This window comes from Lissotriton helveticus, chromosome 8 (assembly GCF_964261635.1).
Source record: "Lissotriton helveticus chromosome 8, aLisHel1.1, whole genome shotgun sequence".
Taxonomy (NCBI): Eukaryota; Metazoa; Chordata; class Amphibia; order Caudata; family Salamandridae; genus Lissotriton; species Lissotriton helveticus.
In genome coordinates this window covers 1,263,491,609-1,263,519,171 of record NC_136069.1, presented here as the reverse complement: position 1 = coordinate 1,263,519,171, position 27,563 = coordinate 1,263,491,609, and the positions used below count along the sequence as shown (strand labels likewise).

At 43.3% G+C, this 27,563-nt stretch overlaps 1 protein-coding gene across 1 annotated transcript in view; it reads right to left on the bottom strand.

The window, feature by feature from the left end:
* TMEM131 (transmembrane protein 131) overlaps positions 1-27,563 on the bottom strand; it is a 1,081,228-nt gene that overhangs the window by 783,583 nt on the left and 270,082 nt on the right. The window contains exon 5 of the mRNA XM_078658243.1: positions 3,937-4,060. Coding sequence (XP_078514369.1) covers positions 3,937-4,060 — 124 coding nt within the window. The remainder of the gene's footprint in view (positions 1-3,936; positions 4,061-27,563) is intronic.

The following is a 27,563-nucleotide window of genomic DNA, read 5'->3' as shown; positions in this document are numbered from 1 at the left end:
GAGTGAAGGAATGACTGCCCTGCATCCGCAGGTGCCTCAACGACGAACAGCTTGTGGATCCTGCTGTCCCATGGATACCTTCTGGCTCTATACCACAGGTGTTGGTTTGTTGGTTTGTTGGTTTGTTGGCTTTCCAAAGGCCTGGCCAGTCTTCCCTGCAACCTGGGAGACTGTAATCCCTCTTCAGTCAACTGGAACTGCATCCCTGTGCACCACCTCTATTTGCCATTACCCACGCCTGTTGGCTCCTCTAACCCAAGACCTTCAAGCCCCAGACTATTTAAAGAAAAATTTCACATGGTACACTCCTAGCAGGGCACTAAGATCGTCCAATGGTGGGGGGGGGGATGACTTAATTTACACCACGGTCCATCTCTGGTACAAGCTACCAGAACAACTGTGTCGTCAATCTAACTTTCTGACTTTCAGAAAATGTCTTTAAACCGGGCTGTTTGCGGGTCCTTAAACTGAGAGACAAGCTCACTTGCAGGATTACATTAGTCAGTAGGTTACAATGGCTCCAAGACGCCGCTGGCATTTGTGCACTTTAGAAAACAGATCAATTTATCAAGCTCCAAGAAGCCCCAGCATCACACATCCCCAAGAGTGACCTTCTACCTGCTTCTCCAGCGACGTGGGCATCCATCTTCTGTGTGAAGCAGAGCCCTTCCTGTGCCTGCTGCCAGAGGGTCCTCCTGGGGTCTCCATCGATTCCTGAAGCCCCAGCATCACACATCCCCAAGAGTGACCTTCTACCTGCTTCTCCAGCGACGTGGGCATCCATCTTCTGTGTGAAGCAGAGCCCTTCCTGTGCCTGCTGCCAGAGGGTCCTCCTGGGGTCTCCATCGATTCCTGCTGGCTCTCCTGCTTGCTGAGAGCTGGCCGCGACTTACCCTGGCAGTGTGAGTCCCACAGACCTTGCTGGTCTGCAACTAATCATTGTTACCTGCAACACATCTGTAGCATTTGCCAAGCCTTGTTGGTGGTCCTGCTGGCCACTGACACTCCTGCATTCTTCAAGCAGCATGGGATAGCTTGTGGACAGCTCCTGCATCATCGACTGGGCTCCATACCTGCATCTTCAAGACCTTTGTGCTACAGCAAAGTACTTCCTACAAGGGCTGGCATTGTGCGCCTGATCTTCCTGGACACCCCTATCCTCGCAGGTACTTCTCGACCAGAATCCACATTAGTGTTCCCACGACCTGGTCCACGAGACTCTGTAGCCACAGACAGCCGAGGTCCTCCATGGACTTCAACAGGTGGTTCTGACACAGCTTCACACCTATACACCTGGGCTCCCTGCTGTGGGTGTCCTGGTTCTCCGGGTATTCACAGGTGGGAGTGTCCTCCAACCCCCCTGGTTCCAACGGGTTTCCTCAGGGTCCTCTGGGAAGGGTCCTGAACCCATAATACTCCAACCCCGACTCCTAAGGACGTTGACCTGGCATATCACCTCTGCACCCAGGCGCCTTCGGAATTCTCGCTACTTACCTTTGTTGGTTGTATTGTTCCCATGATCCACAGAAACTTGGACAGTTGTCTCGCTGGTGTACTCATCTCGCTTTCTATTTTCTTAGTATATTGTTTGGCCCTCCATAGAGGTCCATTTGTTTTATGTTGTTTACTTGCCTGTTTTGAAATATATTCTATTGTTTATTGATATCTCCAGGTAGGAGATATACCATGGTAGTTTTAGTGTTGGTGTTTAATAAATACAAGGTAGTTTTCTAATACTGGGGTGATTCTTTCTTGCATCTAAGTTTTATGACTGACTGAGTGGTAATGCACCCGATTTACAGCCTCCTGAAAAAGTCTTAGCTGCTCTTTATAGCTACCCCTTGAGAGCTTTGGTTATCAGGGACCACTACAACTATCAAAAAGGGTTGCCTAGACTCAGTGCATGGTGCCTCACCTACAGGTGTACACCATATACTGAGCCAGACTCCAACCAGAACATTATGCCCAGACGTGTATCCTGTGCTATTCCAAAACCATTCCTAGGATGCTTGTTTCTGGTCCAGGAAGATCCTGGCTTGGCAGCTCGGGCTGGACTGTTCCCATGGGTAGCATGGTCAAGAATGATTTGCATATGGCCAGGTCCAAACTGAGATGGCGTGGTTATAAAATAAATGATGGATTAAACCTAGATCTGTGACTGGAGGTGAATATTTTATTTGTTCAGCATTCCATTCAGCATCTATTGTTTATACTGTTGTCGCCCTAAGTGGGAAGAATATGCCCAGACATGGGTCCCGTGCTGACGGTGCCACTAGATTCATGCAAACCTGGCTGATGAGATGATATACCGAAACCGGTCCCAGGATGCTTGTTTCCAGTCCAGGTAAGCCCTGTCCAGCCAGTTCGGGCTAAACTGTTTCCATGGGGAGCAGGGTAAAGACTGATTTGCTTATCGCTGAATCCAAATTGGGAAGGTGAGGTGAGCAAATAAAACAAGTGATTAAACCCAGATCTGTGAATGGGGGTAATGTTTGATTTGTTCAGCATTCCGTCCAACATTTGATCTTTTTTGCTTTAGTCGGGGCGGCATTGCCAGAGGCGAGGCCAATATGTAGAAAACTAGAGATAGTCCGGGCGGATGTACCCACACACCACAGGGTCCCAGAAGTCACGCAGTTCCCAAGATATTAAGAGACGCACTGGAGGTGTCAGCCAGCCCCACCCCTCTTCACTTAACTAAATTTCCCTCTATGAGCGTGGCAGGCAGCCAGACAGACCTTTTCTTTCTTGTTGGACAGCTGGTGCTTGCCATCCTCTTGCGAATTCTTGCTTAGCGGATTTGTAGTCTGCACCACTGGAGACGACGACACTTACTCCTGAAGCGGTCTTTAGCACCTCGAAAGTGTCCAACTCAAAGCTTGTCAAACCAGCTGGTTAACACAGTCGTAGCCTTTCTGTAGATTTCTGGGCATAATAGTCCAATTTAATACGATAAATCTCCAAGAGGACAGACCTTGGATGAGCACCGAGATAGTCAGAAAAGAATTTCTCTTTTTTCAGGACTTCAAACTTCTGGGCATTTTGGGACGTGTGTGGGTCGCTTACTCCACGGCATGGGGCAGGGAAAAAAGGCTGCAAATCCTGGCATACACTGTTCTGTTTCACACTAAGAGTATTATGCCAGCATGCCATAGCCTCGTTAGGTTTTGACGCTCTGGCTATTTTAGGAGAGGGGCAATCCCTTGGAAGCTAATTTATTTTACATAACCTTAAACAGTTTATGCTCAAGGTAATATAAGACACGGGCATAGCCAGAGCCTCTCTCTCGATATTGCTTTTTGAATCTCTTTTTCTGGTTATCACATGCGGTCTAGAGACAGCTGCGATGAGAAGCAGGACCTAAAAACCAGATGGAACGCTGGGTCGAGGGCCCGATTCACAAAATAATTTTGAGAAAAGTAAAAAATGTACTGTCGGACCTTTTTCATTTGCATTACATTTCCATGTAAGACTGCATTTTAAGAACTTAAAGGTAACATGAGAATGACAGAAATGTGCATTTACACATGTAACTTTTTCTCCACAGGTTACAGTGTTGTAGAAAAAAAATGACAAAAATCCAGTGTTGTCTAGTAGAAGTTTCTTCTCATTCCCATTGTTGCGCCTACAAACCTTTGTAGGAGTAACTTTACGAGTGTTATCCAGTTGGGTTCCTGCTCCTCATCATAAACATATGATGGAATCAGGAGTGCACTTTACATTCCTTAGGAAAGTGCCGCCATGTCCGCCAGAACTTGCCAGGGCTACGGCCTGCATAGCGATCTATACACTCAGCTTAAAAAATATCAAAAACTGACTCAAACTCTCAAAAATACTTACGTTTTATTTCAATATTTAACACCCACCAACAAGTAATTGCTTTCGGTAACAAGAGGGAAACAGGTGGTAAAACGGTGTAATGAAAGGTCTACTTACCCTGTTTTGAAAAAATGATGCATGAAAATGCGATGTTGTTGCAGATATGGATAGTAAAGTAATAGTTTCTTCAGAACTAGGATTATGTAAATATACTTTTTCCATTTTTGGCATTCCCACCGGCCTATAAAAGAGACAAAAAGATGCGTCAAAATAATTCTAGTTGAAATGATACAGCACAGCAGTACAATCAAAACAAAAAAGTAAATAATGAAACTGCAAAAGCTTCTCATAGACCTTGCAGGTTCTAGATTAAAATGACAAGTCAAATTCGTTTTAATTTGGAATTTTTGGCATTTCTAGTGTTGTTAAAAGGCGGGACATCACCCCCAATATATCCAAAAATAATACCTTCCGCCCTTGCCACTAAACAGTAGTCCCTTCCTTTCGGCAAGTCGGTCACATCTTCATTTATTATCACATAAAATAAAAATAATTAGCGCATTTATTCTTCATTAACTTTTTGTCCATTTAATTGTATAATTGGCCCACGGATTTTAGAGCTACCAGCATTTAACACTGTTTGATTCAAACTGACCACCTGCTACTGCTTTGCCAGTCATCGCAAACTCTTATAAGCTCCATACAACCGCTGACACTTTTCTTTGTTCATGGGCACCGTTGGGACAGAGAACAGAAATAGCAGATTTTTGAACCAGTAAAATAGGATAATACACAAAGCACAAAAGCGTAAAGTGTATTTTTAGGCACTGTAGGGTGGAGTTTAAAGAAAGTAACAGGTGGTCAGTAAGGTAGTTTGCTGGGGCCCATACTGGCTTTCGACACCCCTCAGCGGCACCAAGGAACATGAATGAGGAGCAGCTGATCAGAATGACTACTAGTTAATCTCGGTCCCCCGCATATACCTCGTAAAAAATTGTTTTCCAGAGATTTTCTTTTTTGATTTGTGTTTTTGAATCATTAGAGAAGTAATTTAGCTTCGGTAGACTATGCTGATCGTGCCCGAATTTTTCTGGATGACATTTTTAAAAATGGCGGATGTGTTGAGATGTGATATTTCAGGAACCCTGAGACCTATATACTTCATTCTGGTGTCGAAATAAAGGTTTTGGGGGTCCAGTAGTCTTAAAGAGACAGACAAAAACTTCACAGAGTAACCATTCCACCATTTTCCAAAATGGCGGCTATAATAGAGGAAGAGACATATATAGAAAAGAAACCAATAATAATGGTTTTTAATCCTTTTTTATACACCCCAAAAAGTCTATGAACTGAATATGAAAAAAAAAATAGAGCTTATCACACCTGTTTTAGACACGTTTTTATAGTTCACTTTATTTGTTTCGCCAATCGCTCGTGGTACATTTGCAGAATTTTGAACATTTGAGAAGAGCATATTTACAGGGACATCTTATTGTAGCACAGGTTTTGCAAGTACATCTAAGTGTAAGTACTGTGGGTAGAGGTTTTAGAAATTTCTTAGGTTTTAGCACCCCATCAATATCCTCCCAACAAAATTCACCCGGATCTTTCTCTAAATATGCATGATCCAAACACTCACACATCTTCTGATCAAGTAGAATGCTCTTTTAATGTGTCCACGCACAGAATAGGATGTTGCTGGAAAGTCACTTAGCGGGACTGATCTCTTGAACTCACTGTACCTTAGATCATCAAATGTGTGACAGTCAGAACTTGTTTTCCACACAAGCCCAAGGTATTTTTCTTGTTTTCCACACAAGCTCAAGGTATTTTTCTAAGTCTTTAAAGTCACACTCTTCTTCTGCCTCAGCAAATCCTTTTAGAAACTATACAGTTTTAGCAGTTAAAGCTCCAAGCTTTGATCCAATTTTGCTCATAGTGTCATTACCTGTAAGAATATGTGCCTTGATAAGAACACTGAGCATCGGTGTCAAGTTTCTTGTACAGTTTATGAAGCAGGATGAAGTGTTTTTCTCGCCTGTTCCATAACGTATCCATAACCTGACAATCCTTGACTTATGAATACTTTAACAAATCTAAGCAGCACATTAAAAACATCTGTGACATTTGACAGTACAATGACTCGATTGGAACCATTTCACACAGTCCACTCGACATGTAGCACAACATGAAGACCAGCTTCCTCCAATTTGCTGTGAAGTTCTTGAACAATCTGGCCTGTACATTTTGAATATGTCTCTGCAGGCACCAACTCCTCATTGACAATCATTCCACTTGCAAAAATTGGAAATTCAGTGTTCACTGAAGCATCAGCATTGTTTTGTCAAGTTAACATCTCCAAGTTTATCTTGTTCGATGTTGATGACCAGAATTTATCAAGTTGCTCAGGTATAGCTGTTGAATTTGTGATGCAGACAAAGTCAATTGTTTCACTTGCAGACATTTGTATGATTCTCTCACATTCTTATACAGTTAACTCTAGATAACCGTCAAAGACAATGTGCCATTTGTGCAAGCTGCAAACAGGATTTGAAAATCTAAAAAACAGTCTAAACTACCTCTCTGAAGTTTTGCTTGGATGAAATCTTGACCACTCGCAACTGTGGCATAAACAACAGCAGTTTTCAATGAGGACACTTTTTCGAATTGAAATTCTTCAGGTGAAAGCTTTTCTTCGAGCTCTTGTACGAGTTTGTGCTTCACTGATTCAACAGAATGTCCTTGATAAATTCATCCCTTTCTTTTGCTACACCCATCTCTCTGTGTGCTTGCGGAAGTTATTTTTTTGTAACCGGTTTTGTAGTGGCTGGTTGGACAAAACTCTTACTATGGCAATTAAAGTGTATAAGTTTAGCTTTAGTGACTATGTCAAACCGCTTTTTCTCTTCAGTTATCCGTATAGTTTCGGTCAATGTTCCAGGACATCTTGTGGACATGTCTTTATATCGCTATCCACATATTCTTTGGTCACGAAGTTGTGTAGTCGCACAGGCTCGGTCACTTCAAAGGGGTTTCCTTGCTGTCTCATGAAATGAAGAAGGCTGTCAATATGTTTATTAAAACGTTCCCCTCTCTTACCCACAAGTTCATGAAGAGGAACACTTTCAAGATCATTAATTCTGAATTTGTCATCTCTCTGATAACATTACAAATAGAACAGACAAAAACGTACCATTACACACAAAATTCTGACATAAGCATGTTGTTTGGACAGGACTTCATTATCACTCATCACCGCTGTGGTAGTGCACAATTTATTAGTATACAATAAATGAAGAATTCTCTCACGGCCCTATCAAAAACATCAATACTTGCAGCATTATCTACATTATCTGGTGTTGTCGCAAGTTGATCTATAAAAGGCAAACTACCCAAAAAGTGAAAATGTGCTCATGCCAGTACCGCATCCATGTCAAAAGTACATTTTTAACAGCTCCTCTAGTCAATCACTTCTTGAAATTGAACCACACTGAAGATAGAGGGGCAGACCAGTGAAGTGATTAAAAAACACCTTGGGCAGTGATAGCCAGTTGATGTTGAATAAAGCTGTGTGGAAATGGATTTTCCAATGTGACAGCATTGCCAAGTGTCTTAACACCATGACGGAATTTAGTAACTCCAGAGATGCACTGTAACTTCCCCTTAGATGCATGTATTGTACCCGTCATTGCTGCGTCTGCCACTAATTAGCTATGACGATGTTGTGACACACTACTGATACCCTGTCACGCTTAACAGCTTATGCCGCAATGCATGATCATATCCATATTTGTGATGTTACTGTTGCAGCACAAGCGTGGTCCAAAATTCTTTAAGATTACTCTCCTTACTACTCTAACCATACTAGGCCCATTATGACATTCTGCAGCATTTCCATTTACCACAGAGGCAATGATCCTATGATTGATCTTTCTCCGCTGATAGGAGGGGTGGACATTGGGGTGACCAAACACCATGTTAGCTGTCCATGCCGACCATAAATTGACAGATAACTTACAAATTTGAAATCAGGTTTAAGTATACCACTCTAAAAACCATGCTGTAGAAATAAAGAATTTGCAATAGGAAGACCATCCGCCTAGAGAAGTTAAGTCAGACTAGAATTATGAAAACTAAAAGTCCTGCTACGGCCACACAGAATAAAAGAAGCAGAACTTGATATTCCATAAAACCAGCACGACTCAATAAGACAGACAGAAATTAAATAACTTTGGTAACTATATTCGAGATTCAAAATTCTTGGCAATAAGTAGTCTTAAGTAATCCGGGTGAAATTATCACAGCTTACAATATAATGGCTAACATTTAGGCCAAGCATCAAAGAATGATTATTGCATGAATTTACAGAGTCCCACTACCATCAAGGGCATAAGGATAGTTAATTTATCCAACAGCTCATGATCCTAAAAAAGAGGAAAGGGTTCAGATTTAAAGTCCACTAAGGGCAAGTCCATTAGTATGGGACAAAAGAAATAAGGAAAATGAAATGGTGCTGTAACAAAGGAATTCAGTCCATCCGCTACTATCTGTAGCATTCGCAAAGAAGTCCCCAAGTAAAAACTCAAAGAGGATAGGTTTCAAAATCATCAAAAGTCGATCAGCATAGCGTTCCAATTGTCAAGTAGGAAAGATCAGAATGCCGCTGCTCCAGCTTTGGGGTTTCTTCTATTATAAAGTCTATGTAAGAGTCGTAGTGATATAGCATCACACCACTGTCGGAAGATTGTCATTTGCTCAGATTCACAGAATGTCACCTATGACATTAGCAAATACAAGATGCTTCCCCCTTGCTAGTCATGAGAAATAAGAGATCTAAAGTCCACATAGGCCTAACAAGGGTGAAAAATAATACAAAGTATCAGTTTGTTGTAGCAGTTGAAATCCTGTTCCCAAAGGAACAATTAACTGTGAATGTTGAGGAAATATTTCATGTTACACACGTACTTAACAAAGAAAGCAACATTGTACTCGATGCAAAAGAACCACTGTAGTAGGCCAAGGAATAAGTCTGCATTAGAGAAACAGCACGCATGAATAAGGCTTCACATTGTCCTAACAATTTTAAATTAAATAAACTCTAAACCTATAGCAAATATAATGCAATAAAATGATTTCATATTGAAAATAAAGTAGAACTATTATCAAGTATTATCATACTACAAAAATAGTTTAAACTTTTTATAAATTATAGAATCTCTAGCATTATCAGTTTCAATTAAAATTTCCTTACTAGTATTGTTACAGTTTTTACCTGACTTTTCTACATGGTGCATTCTAATGCAAAGCAATAGAAACAAAAATGTTGTAAGCATTCTCAATAGTGCAACTCATTTATATGCATTAGGATTGTCTTCTATATATGTTTCTAGGTCTTTCATTTCAAAGCACACTTTTACTGTGCTTCTACTACACTTGTCTCAGTTTAGAGTGTTACTGTGTCTAACGTGTGCAAGGTACACGTCCAGCTTTACGTGTCTTAAATCAGCAAATGTGTTGCTTGCTTGTTGGGGAAGTTTTAAACAGCGTGAACATGGCCCATCTGGGTATCAGAGCCTGATAAAACAGCAAATAAGTTAATCATACAAATTTAAAAATGAACAAGCAAGAAACAGTTTAGATGCAATGCAACAAACTGCTTAGTAGATTCAGAATCCAGAAGTGAACCCAGGAAAACAGTCAAGCTAAGTGATTTATGATCTGTTGTTCAAAGTATCTATTCAGCAACAGCAGTTTCAATTATTTTTTGAAGGCAGTAGTAAAGGGGTTTGATCTGGTTTCAGGAGGTAGTGCTTTCCATATTCTTGGGGAAACACCAGAAAAGGAGCAGATGTAAGTTTTCGTTTAGTTGAAATTCTGTGGCTTAGGCAATAGAGAGTTCGCAATTCTTAGAGAACGACTCCCACCCGACAGTTCGATTTTTTTGGCCAGGAAGACAGAAGTGTCATGAGGAGCCTTTTGTATAACGATTTTGGAAATCTTATGTTATCAGTACCCTAATTGTATCAAGATGCATTGAGCCATTTGCTCTACACATGTGTTAGTGTTCTCATATATGTCAACCGTCCACTCCTTTTGGATTACATAAATTGTTTTCAGAAATTGTATTGTATATATTAAACCTTGACTTGTAAGTTATGTCCCCACAGATCAATTACTGTACAATAGTGTTAATTTTTTTTAACTATCCGTTCACACCATAATTAATGTTTGTAAAGCAAGATCATTTGTGGCTAGTCTATCTAGTGTTTTCGGTTCCAAATAATGAACCAATATATTAACTACTGCGCACTAGCCAACATGTGCATTTATTGTGTACAGCAAACCGGTTGTAGACTGTTCTAGGACTATTGGGCCTTAGCCAGTCGGGACCCATTTCTATACCCGTAAGAATGAGTTTGATCACTCTTACTTTTTTGATGGTTTAAATTTTAACCTTAACTTGATATTAGAGTGACAGCCATTGTGGTCTTAATACATTTTTCCCTGTGTAATTGAACCCATGCGCAATTCAGCTTTAATTTTGCACATAGTAGAGACCATAGTCTTTTTTTGTTCTCTATGTACACTTTACTGGCAGCTACCTTGGGTATATGCAATGAGCCTTTGTGCATGCACCTTATCTACTTAATTTGGAATGACGGCTCTAGTGGCCCCCGTGAGCAGACACTTGCAGTTCATCATGGCTGGATTTTGCATGCCCGATTGTTTGCCTAAAGAACCGCGTATCTCCTCCTGGAGATCCGTTCAAAATAATTCAGGTATGCTCCCCAAGCGTCTTCATGAATAACTTTTTGAAATGTGCTGAATGAATCCCATACCTCAACATATTTCCCTTAACTCAGATTACCTCTTTGAGTTTCCCTATATCAATATTTCACATTTTGGACCACCTTATGGAAATCAGAGAAGCAAAGACTTCTAATGCTGGGCAAAATTGCCTGTGATAGTAGCAACAAAAGTCAAATTCGTTTGTCAGTCAGCAATGTCAGTTATTCACGGTTTCCCCATGTCACCCAGCAAACAACACTGATGGAAAAACAGAGGGATGGCAATAACAAACAAAGGACTATGTGATCCTAACACCCTCCCTGCCACTCCAGATCTTGCAGAAAAGAAGCTTTGCTCATGAGTTATCAGTGCATTCACAGGCTCCGGCCCTTTTAGATTTACAGTACACCTGTTCCTCGTACCTGCAGTCTGTTACCTCAGAACTCACTTTTGATTCTACCTTGACTGTACCCCTCTCAAGGAAGATTTACTCCTGGACGGACAAGTCAGCCTGGTCTGATCGAGTGGTCATTTTGGTGTTTTCAGTTTGATCCTGCAAAATCTGGTTTGCGGACCACTTTCTCGTTCAGAGAAGGTATATCTGCCTCCACAAAGGATGGACCTTCTGGCCAAAGGGGCTTCATATCCCGTTCTATCATCATTCATCATGAGCATCTGGTTTGAGCAGAATCAATCGTCAAGAGACCTGGGTGTTCCAGGCAGCATCAGGACAGTCCTACTACTGAGAACGATATGGAGGCCCTGGTGGCACAAACAATTATGCATCTCATCTTAAGAAACAATATGCAACATCACAACGTAACAAGCATTGACAAAGTCAATAGGTCTCACCTATGCAAGAACCATTGGCTTTGACACGGTTGTACACCAGCATGGCTAAAAGTTAGTGGCGTAGAAGAGAATGTCGTGGAGTAGAGGTTCAAAGAGAGGAATGGCGAAGAGTGGAGTAGAGTGTAGTAGAGTGGAATAGCGAAGAGTGAAGTAGAGGGTTGCAGAGCGAAATGGTGAAGAGTGGATTGGCAGAGAATTTCATGTACTGGAGTGGCTTAGTGTGGAGTCGCTTAGAGTGGTATACCCTGGAGAGGTATAGGGTGGACTGGCGTAGCGTGTTGCAAAGTATAGTAGCATTAAGTGCAGTGGTGTACAATGCAGGATCGTATAACACAGTGGCATCGGTTAGAGTGATGCATAGTAGAGTGCAGTACTGCAGAGTGCAGTTGGGCAGAGCTGAGTGATACAGACAGCACTAGAGTCGAGTGGCAGAGTTCAGTGGCATAGAGTGAAAAGTAGAGTCAAGTGGCATAGAGTGCAGAGGCGCAGAGTAGAGGAGCACAGAATGGTGCAGAGTATAGTATAGTGCTGTAGAGTGCAGCGGCATAGAGTGCAGTGTTGCAGAGTAGAGCGGCATAGAGTGTAATGTAGAGTAAAGCGTTTTAGAGTGCAGTGGTGCAAAGTAGATTGGAGTGACATACAGTGGATTAGTGTAGAATGCAGGGGCGTAGAGGTCAGTGTTACAGAGTAAAGTGCATTGGCTTATAGTGCAGTGGCTTAGAGTTGAATTGTGCGGAGTAGATTGGTGTGGTCTAGACTGGAGTGATGTAGAGTGCATGGAGAAGAGTGCAGTGGTTTAGAGTAGAGTGTTGAAGCGTGCACTGGCATAGAGTAGTGTGGTACAGAATAGAGTAGAGAGGCGTAGAGTCCAGAGGCGTAGAGTGGTGCTGAGTGCAGTGGCGTGGATTGGTTTAAGATGGAGTGGTGCAGAGTTGAGTAGAATGTCAGAGTGGAGTATTCATGGTGTGGCAGCACACTGCCATTACAGACAACAAATTTTCAATTGAAATGACCACGACATTTGCACAGACATACAGTTTTACTAATAAAACTATACAAAGCACAGATGCAAATGTGTGGAAATGGCACCACCTAGTGTAATGAAATGTTTTGATCATATTAAAGTATTTGTTTCCAACACACTTCAGAAATTACAAAAAAAGTGCTTCACTTGGGTCCCGAATTCTGGTATATTCTGAAATACGTACACAGTTCATATAAATGTTGTTTCATGCTAGAAAAAAATTCTTTCCTACCCCTATTGTCCAGCAAGAGTGTCATATACATCCTCTCACTTTAAAGTCGGAGAGATAAAAGTAAATAAAAGCCCTCAAAAGACAGTGCCTGACATTTGACCTTGGTCTTTGAATACACAGCAAATGTGATGCGATCTGAACAAGATTTACAGGCCGATTTACAGAAAGTGCCTCCGTGGAAGAATACAGTAAACGCAGTTTGGGCAATTGGAGGGCTGAACTGAACCTGGAGAGCCTAAAGCAAATAAAACCAGCAAATGGAAAGCTAGAAAATGTGAGTTACAAACCGGAAAGCCAATGGTAATCAACAGGTCGAATGCATTCCTAGGTCAACTTTCTTAAAGTCCCCAAGTTGTCTATAGCAAACTAGACAGCTGTGCTGTCTGGTAGGCTGCGACCTAAAAATGAGAAAAGTCCATTAAGAATGAGCTGTCCTCAGATGATTGACCTAAAATTTGGTACTGAACTGTAAATCCTCAGAAGCTGGTAGAAAATCCCAAATTCTTGTTTTCCTTTGTATATCTTCAGAATCTAGTTCAGAGCCAATTTGTTACCCAGCCATAAATGCTAGAGCAACAATGGTTGTGCTACTCTTTTTTGCTCATACCTTGCATTGGTCACGTATGTTTTCAATATGTACTTTAACAGAATTAATCAGTGAAGTAACTGGTGTTCTGCATTAAGCACAATGTCTTCCGAAAGAAACCCATTACAATTGAAATGCTTTCCATTGTGTGCCCTACAGAGCTTCATGGTTCATTGGAAGGAGAACCACCACCAACGTACATCAGACTTAGAATGCCCCCCCCCCCCCGACACATTTCCCATAGGCAACTCCGATCACCCCTCGCGCTGGCATAATACCGGACACGCTTGCTTCCACCGCCCCAAACCGCCTATAGGAGTGGTGCATGTACACGTATACTCTGTTCCTTTGTGGGCACATGGTCTCCTGTTTCTATGTCTCTATGATTTGTTAAATATTGTCACTCATTGTTTTATTGAGTCTAGGAGCAAGATTTGAATATGTAGAATACCAAGTGTATATGCGTGAAACTTTGCTATTACCTGTATGATGTAACGAGTGCTCTCACGATGCCACTCCGGAGAAGAGATATGTAGAAGCAGTTAATAGTTCCTGTGGACAAGCGACCACTGTTGCTTCTGTTATCCGTTGTAATATGAACTGTACCTGTAACTATTGCCAAGTAGACTACTTTGATCTGTTATTACGTCAGATATGACTGTTGTTTCTTCCACAGTATGCATATCCAAGAGAACGGACATGAAACATGCTCAGTTGAGTTGCCTAGTCACTATACGTGCATTGTCTAATGGCTTGATGTCTGCATTTTGTAACAATAAAAATATTCCACAAAAAAAAAATCAGACTTAGAATGGAACCAGCTCTAGAAAAAGATCGCCTTCTCCACCTCGTTATATCTTTGGCTAAATCTCAATAAGCAATTGGCTTTTCTTTCTCTGGTGCATTACCATCAGAAGTAAGAAAAATTCCAAAACAAACTTCTGGTTCCTTCTTTTACCCCATTTGGCAGTACCTATTTGCCATAATTGTAACGGTTTGCACTTTGTAGGTTTTGTCAATTCTTGATGAGTCGAGTCCTTATAAGTGATTTGCCACATTCCTGAACTTCTCATTCGTAAAATTTAGTGATCACAAAAAAAAAGTATGCAGGGGTGGGAGTACGTCACAAGAAGGAGAGGAGGATGGGGCGGTAGACCGAGAGGAGTCCCTGGTCCACATAGATTGCATCACCCAGCCTATCTTCCAACCTCAAATAGGTACAGTACCCTGGAAATGGTTGACTGACTGGCTGATTCCAATATAAAGGTGGTGGACCACCTTGCCGCAGTAAATCCTGCAGAAGATAGACCCACCACCGGAGGCAAATCTGGGTTACAACCAGAAATAAAATTCACCCCTGACATTCTAAATTGTTCCCAAGAATATGCTACCAGCATTATGCTATTAGGGACAACACCACCAACTTAGAGCCCGAACAAGGAGAATTTCCACAAACACCAATGGCAAATACTATCCTCGTCCCCACAGAGAACACTCTGTTTAATACTGAGCAACCACCCGTAAAACCTGCTACGCTTAACTTAATTTCATGGAACGTAGCAGGCATTGGTCACAAAATTGAATGTCCTGATTGGCTGTCATTTATCAGCTCAAAAGGAATCTGTCTCCTTCAGGAAACCTGGGCACGAGAGGATTTCACATGTCCAGGTTTTGAAGTTTTTTCTAAAAAGGCAAAGTGGGGGGGCAAGGGACGTCCGTCAGGAGGGTTGGCAACTTTGGTCGCCTCCCACCTGGGCTGTAAGGCTAGTTGTTTAGCTGTGGACTCTGAGGATATTCTACTGGTCCTCCTAGAATGGCCAAATCTGGCTACGTTACTGGTCATAAACGTCTATTCGAGACCCGTACCCATATCTGGGGAATCTAAAACAATTGAGGACCTCTCAACCCTTCTGAGTAACATCATTCCGAGGGATTTACCACAGTTGGTAGCAGGAGACCTCAATTCCCACTATGAGCCACTTCCCAGACTGTTGGAAGGACCCTCCCTAGAAGAGGATGCTAGTTGCTTGATACCAGACACGGTGGCTCCTCCACCAAGAGCCTGGACACCCCCTTGCACTACAAATTACAGCCTTGACCCTTAATTACGGTCTACGCGCATGCAACGGGCGTACAAAATCAGACAACCCCTGTAAATGCACATTCAATAAACCAGGTAGCGAATCCAGACTAGATTACATTCTAGCTCAAATATCTAACTGGACACGAATAATTGATTTCAGGGTACAAGCCAGAGAGGATAGCGATCATAATGCACTCATACTTGAATATGCTATCCCTGGTATAGATGACACGGGAATGGATAATGAAAATGGGATTACTGGGCCACTCCTAGAGAACAACAGGAGGAGAGTGAGGTGGGGGAAGTTTGCAACAAACGATGCAAAAATATCTAGGCCTTATGCCAGAATCACCCCAGTACTTGAAAGGGCATTTGGTCTCACCGATAAACTAGTGGACAGAAGGAATGTAGAATTATTGGGTCAAACCCATAAAGACCTAATAAATACACTACAGTTAGACCTATTCTCAGAAGCACCACTAAAAAGTAGCATGCTAAACAAAAAATCTTGGTCCAACACCGCGTGCCGGGAAGCGAAACGGGGACTTTTATCTGCAATTAAGGCTCATGGACCCCGTGAGATAATACAAGGCAAAAGACGGGCATATAGGACATTGCTGGCAAATGCCAAAGCCGAATGGGACCAAAAGCAATGGGAGGACCTATCTGAGGCCTTAGCCAATAAAGACTCTCGCAAATTTTGGCGAGTGGTTAACCACGGGTCGGAGGATCTCCCCTCTGCTATTGAACCTAACATTGCTCCTGCCCTATGGCAGGAACACTATCAATCCCTATACTCAACTGAGGACATGCCCCATACCAATTCTAACAGTATTTGCATGATAGGCCAAGTGGGCGAACCATTCGTGTTAAAAGAAGTTCGCGCCGCAATTGCGGGGCTGGCAGGAGGCAAAGCACCGGGATTGGACGGGGTCCCTGGAGACCTGTACAAACAGGAACCAGAGATATGGGCACCATATCTATTGCTGATATTCAATGCGGTCCTTGGGGGTATGGAGGTCCCAGATACTTGGCTGGGCGCAGAGGTGGTCCCTATATTTAAAAAGGGATCCCCCCCTGCTCCCAGCCAACTATCGCCCCATAAGCCTTATTGACGTCTCGCAAAAACTCTTTGGCAGACTAATCCTGAATCGCTTGCAGAATTGGCTGGAGGAAACGGACACCCTCAGCCCATATCAGGCTGGATTCAGGAGGGGTGTCTCCACAATTGACCAAGTATTCAGACTAAATCTCATATACTGGAGACGGGCACTTATCGAGGGCGGCACCTTATACACGGTCTTTGTGGACCTGCGTGCCGCCTTCGACCTAGTGCCAAGAGCAAAATTGTGGGAGGTAATGATAGAACTGGGCGTCCCAAAAGATATCCTTGCGATTTTGTTCAAACTACACCACAACAACTTCGCAAGGGTCAGATGCGGGAGAAGCGGGAAGTTGACTGAAAGATTCCCCTTCGCAGAGGGGTGAGGCAGGGTTCTGTGCTTGCACCGACCCTGTTCTGCCTCTTTGTGAACGGGGTAATCTCACACCTTACCGGGATCGCCAATACCGACGCCCCAAAATTGACCGGCAGCAGGGTGCCCGCCATTATGTTTGCGGATGACACCCTGCTATCTAAAACCCCAATGGGCATACAGAGGGTGATTGATGGCTTTCAGGACTTCTGTACAGAAAGGGGCCTCGAAATAAACCCCCAAAAAACTAAATTCATGATTATGAATCCTAAGTCCCAAAAGCACCCAAATCCCTTACTTGGCTCTGTGCGGCTGGAAAGGGTATACACTATTGAGTATTTGGGGCTAACGCTAAATGAAAACTTAACATGGGGGGCCCACCGGACAAAAGCCAATATGAGGTTAGCTCAGAAGGCGGGGGGCATCATGAGAATCGCGTCCAAATCAACCTTCCGCCCCTTGTCCCCGGTTATCCAAATCTATAAAATGCAGGCACGGGGTGGTGTTACCTATGGGGGAGAGATGTGGGGTCACACGTCATCTTCCAATCTACAGATGACGGAAAATAAATTCATAAGACAACTAACAGCCCTACCAATAAGTACCCCACTCATGCCCTTGAGACTGGATTTGGCTCTGAGGCCCATCAAAGAAGAACTAGGGTTAAAGCCGTCTGGAGCAGTCAGGACCTTACTTCCTATCGATTTGAGCTGCAGGAATTTTTAACCTTACCCAACGCCGCCAAGACACCTTGGCTAAATTACATAAAGACAACATGCGAGACCCTCGGATTAACAGAACTGTGGTTACACCCAGAAAGTACCAGCGCCAGGATCTCAAGGAAGGCACTCTCCAGAGTGTATTACGAAAAAATGCTCACCCGAGTTCTGGCTACTGCCCGAGAAGGATCCCTGACGCACGCCTTCATTATAATTAAAGACTCATACAACTTTGAAAGCGTGTTGGATGGCATGGCTCCTGCTCTGACAAGGAAACTTTTCTTGCAATGGAGGTATGGGACTCTTCCCCTAAAGTCCTTCACCAAAGCGTGGGCGGGACAGTTGCCGAATGAGTTGTGTCCTGCTTGTGCTAAAGCTAGAGAAAGTGAAGTTCATGTTATCTTCTTCTGCCCAGCCTATCTCAAAAGCAGACGATATTGGCTGGCTCCACTACTGAGAAACCTGGGATTCAGAACCTTCCTTCCTGCATTTAGAGTTTTAAAAACAGATCTATCACCGTTAACGGTGTTTGCCCTGGCTAAATTTTTAACAGCAATGTGGTATGCTAGAACCCGACATGTAAAGATGGCAGAGGACCATTGAAAACATGCTGTTTAGATACACTCTAATGTTTGTTTTACTAGTCCTTTTAAATTTTTAACGATGATGAATTGTTGTATATCTTTTATGATCAAACGATCGAAATAAAGATTTGAAATTTGAATTTGCATAGCATAAGGCCTTTGTTTTAGTAATCTATTCCAATACATAACTGTTTCACTGGCTTCTATGCATTATTCATTATTTGGAGATCTCAGGCTTTTTCTCTGGTAGGCTTTGTTGCATTGGTCACCAATCACTCTAAAAGTGAGAATTCAGTGGTCACTACTAATTAGGCCACCAATAACTCTGCATCAGAATATTGGACTCGCTAAGTCTCCTTGACTTACCTTACAGCATCTCCCTTTAGTGAGGGCCCGGCTGCTTGCCAGCCTACCTTGCAAATCAAGAAGGCTGAGTGAGGTCAACATTCCATTACAGAGCAGGTAACTGGTGACCTAGTTAGTAAGAGCCCCAACATTGTTTCCTTAGGGCACCTAAAGGACACTGCAACAAAGCGCCTTGGAAAAAAAGGGCTGACAAGTGGAAGGCTTCAATGCTTCATTCTCACAGGTTTGCATTCCAAACTCCTTAAACTGCACTTTCAATTCAACAAGCGTTCACACCTTCGTGAAAGCCTCACTTTGCCTTTCCACTTTAATCCGTCGACCTTGAGGCTGCTAACTCTACCTCCTCTCGGTCTTTTTTAGTAGCCACAGTAATTCAAGCCCCTTCGAGTACAGCACTCCATTGCTTTATAGTACTGGTTAGCACAATATGTAACATATACACAACACACACATGCTCTTTGCAGCTTGCAGAACTGATGTATAGTAAAATACATTGTCAAGAGAAAGTTTCTCTGAAAGAGGCTTTCATATCATATTCTGCTACCATCCGACTTCCACAGGTAAAACATTTAATCAATTAAGAAGCGATTGTGGTATCCTTGAATAAACTACTCCACATATGGAGAGGTAAGAAACTCCATCATGGCTTCTGGATTACTAGTTAGAAGCTTAGATTTAATGATCCTTCTTGTTTAAAAACATTAGTCTTAAACAACTAGAGGAAAAACCACTGGAAAGGCTTCATCGGTGCACATCTTTGTTTGCATTTGTGTACAGCCTGAACGCCTTCAAGTACGATTTCATTTTTAAATGCTGTAATGTTTACTTTTGATGATCCATAGCATGTGATATTCTAGGTCTGTTTGACTTACACAATATATTGACTTTAACACACGTGCTCGGAAAGGTTTTACCATAAGTTACAAAGAGTATAATTCAAAGCGCGCTGTCCCTGGCAAGGAATTTCATTTATCTCGGGTAAATAAATCAGCCACAAACTATTAAATAAAGGACTTCCTTTTCATGGCAAATGCTCATAAAGTTGAGTACTGTAATGTAAAAATGGTTTTTCAGCAATGGATTTTGCAACGCCTCACGTTCTTGGAAGATAAATTTTACAAGCATTCATCGAGAAACTCTGAACTTTGTTTTACACAATCGTAAATATAATAATCTATTACCAGTTCGAGAGTGCATAATTTTCAACAGTCCTGGGCTAATGATACCGAATAATTCATACGAATGTACAATGGAAGATGCCAATGCTATAAATAATTGTCACGGGGTAGTGCTCGTTTAGGTCTGGCATACAATGTGCCAGGTCCGTCTTACAAGTTTAAGAATAAGTAGTGGGTGTGGTATATGGAACTGTATGGTCTGTAATTGCTTGAGCTGCCACTGCATGATTTAGAATTAGAAAAAGCTTTTTGCTTCTGTACCATGTTCTTTAGGCACCATCTGTGTTTTTTATTGTTGATGCGCTGGCAGCAGGAAACATAACCTGACAGCAAACATTTAGAGAGACACATGCGATGTGCTATCTGCATGGATTTCACCGTTTTAGGGACTGGGCATACAATGTACAGAATGAACCCCATTGTTTTATCGGGAAACGTCACTCTAGCAGTTTGTGGAGAGCATCCTCATATTTTGCAAACGCTAACTTTATCAAGGAGCAAAGTGCATGGAAACATGTGAAATCGGTACTCAACTTATTTTCTTGGGTTATTGGGTTTGCTTGTGTGAACACCGTTCTTTTCGTTTTTCCATTTTTTAGCATGAATAACGGGCTCATTCACTCAGTTTTCTCATTCACTCCTCAGGTATATTTTATGATTTCGGGGCACAGCATCGATTCATTGAGTTGCAGGACATCTAGACCATTTTATTGACGGGTGCACATTTACTAAATCGCTACAGTGCTGGTCTTTCAGTTTATTTTCTCTATGGCCCTGGCTCCGTCTCCCCTTAACCACTCGTGTTTTCACGTTTATTTGCAGAGCACGTCCCCTGACGAAGGTCTATTTTAGACCGAAATACATTGGGATAAGAAAATTCTTGTAAACATTTTTTGATTGACCTCATCGAACCCTATGTGGAACGTTGTTATGATATGAAGATACAATATAAAAACCACTAATACATTTCACAGACTTTTAGTCTATTAAGGATTCAAGATTTGTGTACTTGATATCTTTTAAAGTTTCAACCCCTCCGTGGGACTTCAGCTGTGCTCAGGGGGACGTCCCCTAATCAGGTGACACAACATTGTGTGATTGAGTTTAGGCAATGGTGGCCAATGGCACTGATGTCCAATGCTATTGCAGCAGCTCACCCAGATCTGCTGGATGCCCATGGATACTACAGCTTATCACTGATTTTTAACAGCCGATGAATACCTGCCTAGTCCATTGCACTGGCCAAGGAACAGGCAGGCTCATTTCTGATGGATGGTCGTGGAGGAAGTTCTAATTTTTCCTCTGCTTTCTATGAGAGACAGTCACACTATCCTGGCTTCCCTAGATCACTGCACTAACAGATTCTCACCATCTTTCGCATGTCTCACGCAAGACTGCAGATCCTGCCCCTAATTCAGGGCCCAACAGGAATATTTAAGCTTTCTTCTTGGCACAAGAGAAGAAATCAGATTCTTGTAGCAGAGGGTTCCCCAGGTAAGACTATACCTAAGAATCAGATCTTTGCTCGACTATTGTACATCAAGCTGCTACATCCCTTGCGCTAACCATACGATCCCACAAGGATGAGGGCACTGGTTTTTTTACTCAGCCTTAAAGAATAGGGATAATAGTCCACAAGGGCTCTGAATTAGCTGTAGCACATGAAGAATATATTTTATTATGTCATATTCAATTACTTTAATTTAACGTAGCATAAGTTCATTGTACTCGGTTAAAAAAAACTCAATAAGCTATCATGTACTTTTACAATGCAAGGCTGAAGAGAGTGACTATGATAACTTTGGGTTAGAGGAATCCAAGCCCTACGGTACGGAAAGACACTGTAGTGGCAAGTCTAAACAAACTGATTATAAAGATGTGTGGAAAGATGTTTAAGAAATGGAGAAATATGATTAAGTGGAGTAAAAGAATATGGTACAGGGCATATGCTGAAGGATTCCAATGGCAGCCAGCTTGAAGATCACTAAAGTATGTTAGACAGATTAATGTTTATACCTATTAAACATTGAAAGATAAAGTTCCTAAGATGTATTAATTTTGTCAGAGGAGATTGCTGGTTCGTCAAAAAACTTTATGGTTGTGAGTTACATTTTAAACCATCATCCTTACAACTTTAATAATGACTGTAAGTGGTCAATAGTTTCTTCCTCAAAACAACTAAGGCGGGTACAAAAAGGTTTCAGTTTTAACATCGAACCCACATGGTGAAAACTTTGTGACTTATGCATAGCAATCGTACAGTACGTACAACTTCCAGGAACTTTGGAAGAGGAAAACTTTGCACATTCGCTACTTACAATCTGAAAAGAGCACTTCTAGAACAATGCCTTTGCAGTAGGTCATGTTCAAGCCATTATTTATTTATTTATTTATTTATTTAAGAGGTTTTATATAGCGCTGGCTGGACCCAGGAGTATCAGAGCGCTTTACAAGGTGTTTCCATACAGGTACAGTGTGTATAAGCACAGACAACGGAATAATAAAAGAACAAGTCCACATAGGATACATGACATCTAAATAAAAAAGTAAAAACAATTGCTAGACACTATGAGTCATACAAAATAGCGGTCACAGTTTGGCGGGAAGCCTCACTTAGGTATACAAAAACATGCAAGAGAACTGACTGTCATGAGGAGGGGAGGTAAGGTGATCAGATAGAAGGAAAGGGAGTTGGCCAGGCGGGTGGTCACAAGTCATATGCAGAGCAGATAGGTGGGGTGATGCAGAGGGGCGAGGCTACCAGGGAGGGATTAGAAACCCCAGTATTTATTAAGGAGAAGAAGTTTGAGTTCTTTTTTGAAGCTGGGGTAGGACTGGTTACAGCGGAGGTCTTTAGGGAGGGCATTCCAAATAAGTGGGGCATTGCCTGAAAATGAGCGTGACTGAGTGGAATTCTTTTTCTGAATGGGGGGAATAAGTAGGAGGGTGTTGGAGCTTCTCAGTGATCGCGTGCAGCCTGCTTTGGTCAGTTTATTGGAGAGGTATGCCGGTGTGTTTTGGTGGAGGATTTTGTGCGTAATGCAGGCGGTTTTATATGTGGATCTACCTTCAATGGGGAGCCATTTAAGGGATTTAAGGGCGGGAGAGATGTGGTCAAATCGTTTGCAGTCCGTGATAAGCCTAGCCGCGAGGTTGAGCACAGATTTAAGAGGTGCCAGGTGGGTTTTGGGAATTCCGGTGAGGATGGCATTGCCGTAATCAATGCGCGATAGAGCAAGCGATTGGACTGCCAGTTTAAAGTCATCAATTGGGATGAAGGGCTTAATTTTCTTAAGGTTACGGAGGGTAAGGAGGGCTCCTTTGGCAGAGTTGTTGATGTGAACGTTGAGAGTTAGTCGGTTGTCAAGGGAGATGCCCAAGGATTTGACTGAGGTGGCTAGGGACAGGGAGCAGTTGAGGGCGTTAAGGTCTGTGATCCACTTTTGAATGGGGAGCTGGTTGTTTTTTGGGGAGAAAAGAATAATTTCAGTTTTTTTTGGGTTAAGTTTGAGATGGTTCGAGTGGAACCAGGCTTGAATTTTGATGAGGGTGTTGTTGAGGTGGAGGATGTCAGCATGGGTTTTTATCTTATGGTAGAGTTGTGTATCGTCAGCGTAGAGGTGATAGTTAATCCCTGCTTGTTTGAGAATGAGGGTGAGAGGTTCCATGAAGAGGTTAAAGAGAGAGGGAGATAGTATGGATCCTTGTGGAACTCCTAGAGAGAAGGGGGAGGGGTTCGAAAGGCAATTGTGGATTTTAATTTGCTGAGCGCGGTGCTGCAGGTATGAGACAAACCAATTATGAGTCATGCCATTAAGGCCGAATCGTTCTTTAAGGACTTTGAGAAGAACAGAGTGGTTAACGGTATCGAACGCTGCGGAGAGATCAAGGAGGATCAGTAGGCTAGATTCGCCATTGTCAAGGGAGTGGTGAATGTCATCTATAATGTTAAGCATGGCGGTTTCGGTGCTGCAGCCTTTCCTGAAGCCAGATTGAAGAGGGTCAAGTAAGTTAAAAAGTTCAATGTGTCTGTCAAGCTGAAGAAGGACACATTTTTCAAGGGCTTTCGAGAGGAGGGGCAAGTTGGAGATAGGACGGAGGTTGTTGAGGTCATTAGGGTCAGCCGTAGGGTTTTTAAGAATGGGGGTGATTTGTCCCAGTTGAAGGGAGGTGGGGACACAGCCGGTGGCTAGGGAGGTGTTAATGATCGAGGTCCAGGCAGGTGTGATGATATGTTTGAGGTTTTGGACAAGTTTAGAAGGGAGGGGGTCTTTAGTGTGGGAGGAGGGTTTAAGTTTTGCAATGATGTCAAAGACATCTCTTTCAGTGACTGGCTGGAAATTATGCCAAGCGGCGTTATTTTTAGGGTGAGTGTTGGGGGGATTAGAATCTTGGAGGGTGGAGGGAAAGGGGGGGGGAGTGAGATCAGTATTATGGAGGGTCGTGGAGGGGGCGGGGGGGGAGTGGGCAGGAAGCAGGTGCGGTAGGGGGGGTGTGTAGTATGGAGGTAGGGGTCAGAGTCGGCAGGAAGGATTGCTCTATTTTTGTAATTTTTTCAGAGAAAAAGAGGGCTATTTCTTCGCATCTGGACGTCGAGGCCATAAGTACAGGCGGAGCGGCTGAGGTTTGATTGCGAACAATGTTGAACAGTTCTCTGGGTCTGTTTTTGGCTTGGTCAAGTTGTGTTCTGAAAAAGGATGCTTTTTGTTTAAGGATGTGTTTTTTGTAAGAGGATCTTGCAAGTCTGAGGCGAGCTAGGTGCAAGGGGGAAGGGTGCAGTCTCCATGTTCTTTCCGTCTGTCTCAGTGAGCGTCTTTCATTGTTAAGCTCCGTATTAAACCATGATTTGGAAGGGACGGTTCTTTGGTTTTTGAGCTTAAGCGGGGCCAGGAGGTCTAGGGTTTCAATAACTGCTTTGTTGTAGTGTTCAGTAAGTTCATTTGCGTTAAGTGAGGGCGGAATGGCGAGAAGTTGGGCATGGAGTTTGGATTCCAGTACATCCGGGGGGATATTATTCAAATTTCTGGTCAGTTTCGAGGGTTTCGTGGTTTTCGTGGGCGGGGGAGTGGCAGAGACCGCTATAGAGAACAGTATGAGATGGTGGTCGGACCAGTCGATGGGAACAATGTTGGATAGGAGGGCTAGATCTTTGCTAGTAATTATTGCATCTAGGATAGCTCCTTTGGAATGGGTCGGGGAGTGACAGAGTTGCTCTAGGTCATTGATCTCGAGAAGGTTGGAAAGGAGGGTGATAGAGGGATCGCTGCGCTCATTCCAGTGGAGGTTAAAGTCTCCAAGGAAAATGTTGAGGGAATTCGAAAGTGAGGATTGTGTAAGAATGTTGGATAGTTCATCAACGAAGGGATGAGTATTGCCGGGAGGGTTATATATGTTGTGAAGGCGAATGGGTTGGGAGCCGTGAATTTTGAGTTCAGCTTCAAGGTATTCAAGGGTGGAGTAATTAGTATTATTGACAAGGGAAATTTGTAGTTCCTCTTTGAAGATGATGGCAACACCACCGCCAATTCGGATGGGCCGGTCTTTCCTGAGAATAGAATAGCCCGGAGGAGCTAGGAGGTCCAGGATGCTTGTCGAGTGGTCTTTGAGCCAGGTTTCCATTAGGAACGCAATGTCGATGGATTCACTAAGGATAGTTTCTGATATTTCAGTGGCATGTCGCACAGCGGACCGACAATTAACAAGCATGCAGTGAAGAGGTTTTGGGGGAGTTTTAGGGAGTGGAAGGGAGTGAATGGCTGTGAGTTGGGGAGGAGGCCTAGGTGAGCAAGGTGAGCGGGGAGTTCGGCTAGTCCCCAGTATGACAGGGATGCTGGAGGCCGGGGGAGGCTGGAAATTAGTGGGTGAGCAGTGAGGGTAGGATTTGCAGAGGTCGAGCATCTCCATGGGGGAGAGGGGGCAGGAGGTGCGGAGAGGTCTGTGTGTGCGGCAGTGTAGAGGAGTCGTGCAAAACTGTTTGGGGGTAGCGGGATTCATATGTCTAGTACGAGCGCAGTTTAACCGAAGTGGGAGGGCTCTGTTTTTGAGGGAATAGAAATCAGATCTAAGATGAGCGAGATCTCTGGTGAGAGAGGCAAGAGCGTGTTCAATGTTGCAAAGAGAGTTAGATATAAGACTAAGGTGGGATATTGGAGAAGGGGGAGGGAGCGGAACGGGATGAGCGATGTTCTTCATTGGGGGTGGTTTGTTGTTGGGAGGGAGGGTGGGGTTCCTAGAAAGGGAGATGGGAGGACTGTGGTAGTAGGGCAAGAGGAGGGGGAAGATGGGTATGTGGTCATAGAGAGTGAAGAAGGAGGAAATGGAGGGGCAGGAGTGTTCGGAGGAACCGTGAGGGACTGGTCGGGAGGGGGGGAGCCATGATAATCAAAGGGAGAGAGGATGGGACTAGGGGGGGGGGGGGTGAAGGGGCGGTTCTGGATTAGAGTGAGAGACGGTTCGGGTTGATGGGCATTGAGTTTCGGGGGGACAGAGTATGGGTTTAGGTGAGGAGGAATAGGGTGGAGTGGGAGGGGAAGGGGAAGGGCAGGGAGAGTCAGAAAGGGGGTGGGGGATAGCACTTGTGGTGTGGGAAATGAGGGGAGAGTGAGGGCAGGTCGTATGAGTGGGCGATTGAGAGCTTTGGGGAGTGGGGAGGATCAGGGGAAGAGGAGGGTCCATCGAAGAAGGCCGGGCCAGGGGGGTATGCGGGGGGGGGTCAACAATTGTGTGGCATTGTTGGACGTGTACATGGTCAGCAGTTGTAGGGCATTGTTGATCGTGGACATATCTGCAGAGGGGAGTAAAGGATAAGGGAGAGGGGTTAAAGTGGAGGGCAAGGGGAGAGAGGGGGGAATGTTGTTGGGGGAATTATGAAGTTGGATGGTCAGCAATTGTAAGGCATTGTTGACTGTGGGCACGTCAGCAGAGGGGAGTATAGGATGAGAGAGAGGGGTAATCGAGGAGGGCAAAGGATGTGTGGGGGGAAGGTCATTAGCGGCATTGTGAAGCTGGATGGTCGGCAATTGTAAGGTATTGCTGGACATGGGAAGCCATTACTTCTAGGTTTCACTAAAAGCACACATACAATGAAGCATTGGTAATGAACATGTAGCAATACAATAGCTGGTGCAACATTAAGAAAAATAAGCAACTGCACATGTGCACCTTTTCACTTTCACACAACATGCCTTTTAACCAGCCACGTTAAGTAACTTCCATACTTTTTTAAATAACATTTCTTTATTGGTTTTACATCATAGTAATGACAGAACAGCGATGATATAACATTTCAATTACCACAAGTATTTGCTCCTGACGCAATACATCCTACTGACTCATTTTGCAGGACTTACAGTGGACAAAATCCCTCAGGAGATATAGTCCACATGACCCTCCCTTTGCATGTACCTGAAACGCTAAGCGTTGGCTCCCAGTGGTCTCTGGTTTTCAGGCTTGCCATTCACCATCCAGTGTATACCGTGGCTCCTACAAACTTTGGCTAGCCAAGCTCTTTATCAGAGGGGCTTTAAAAGCATTTTTCCGGTCACAAACGGCCCAGATCTGCAAATCGGCCCGTTTGCGACCAGAAAAATGCTTTGTACATCTGACCCTTTCACACTTAATGCTTCTACATACAGGCTTGGAAAATAAAATAACATTTTTACTCATCATACTGTTTTTACACCATGCGCACGGTGTCACTTGCAGACTCCTTGTCCATTGTGCCATCAGGATTCCAATCCTGGGATTTCTTGCTTTTAACCTTTGTTATGATGCTATTTGTCTCATCTAAGTGATGCCCAAGCCTTGAAATATGGTATCCCCGGAGACCTGAAAGTAACCCACAGTCCTAGAAACAA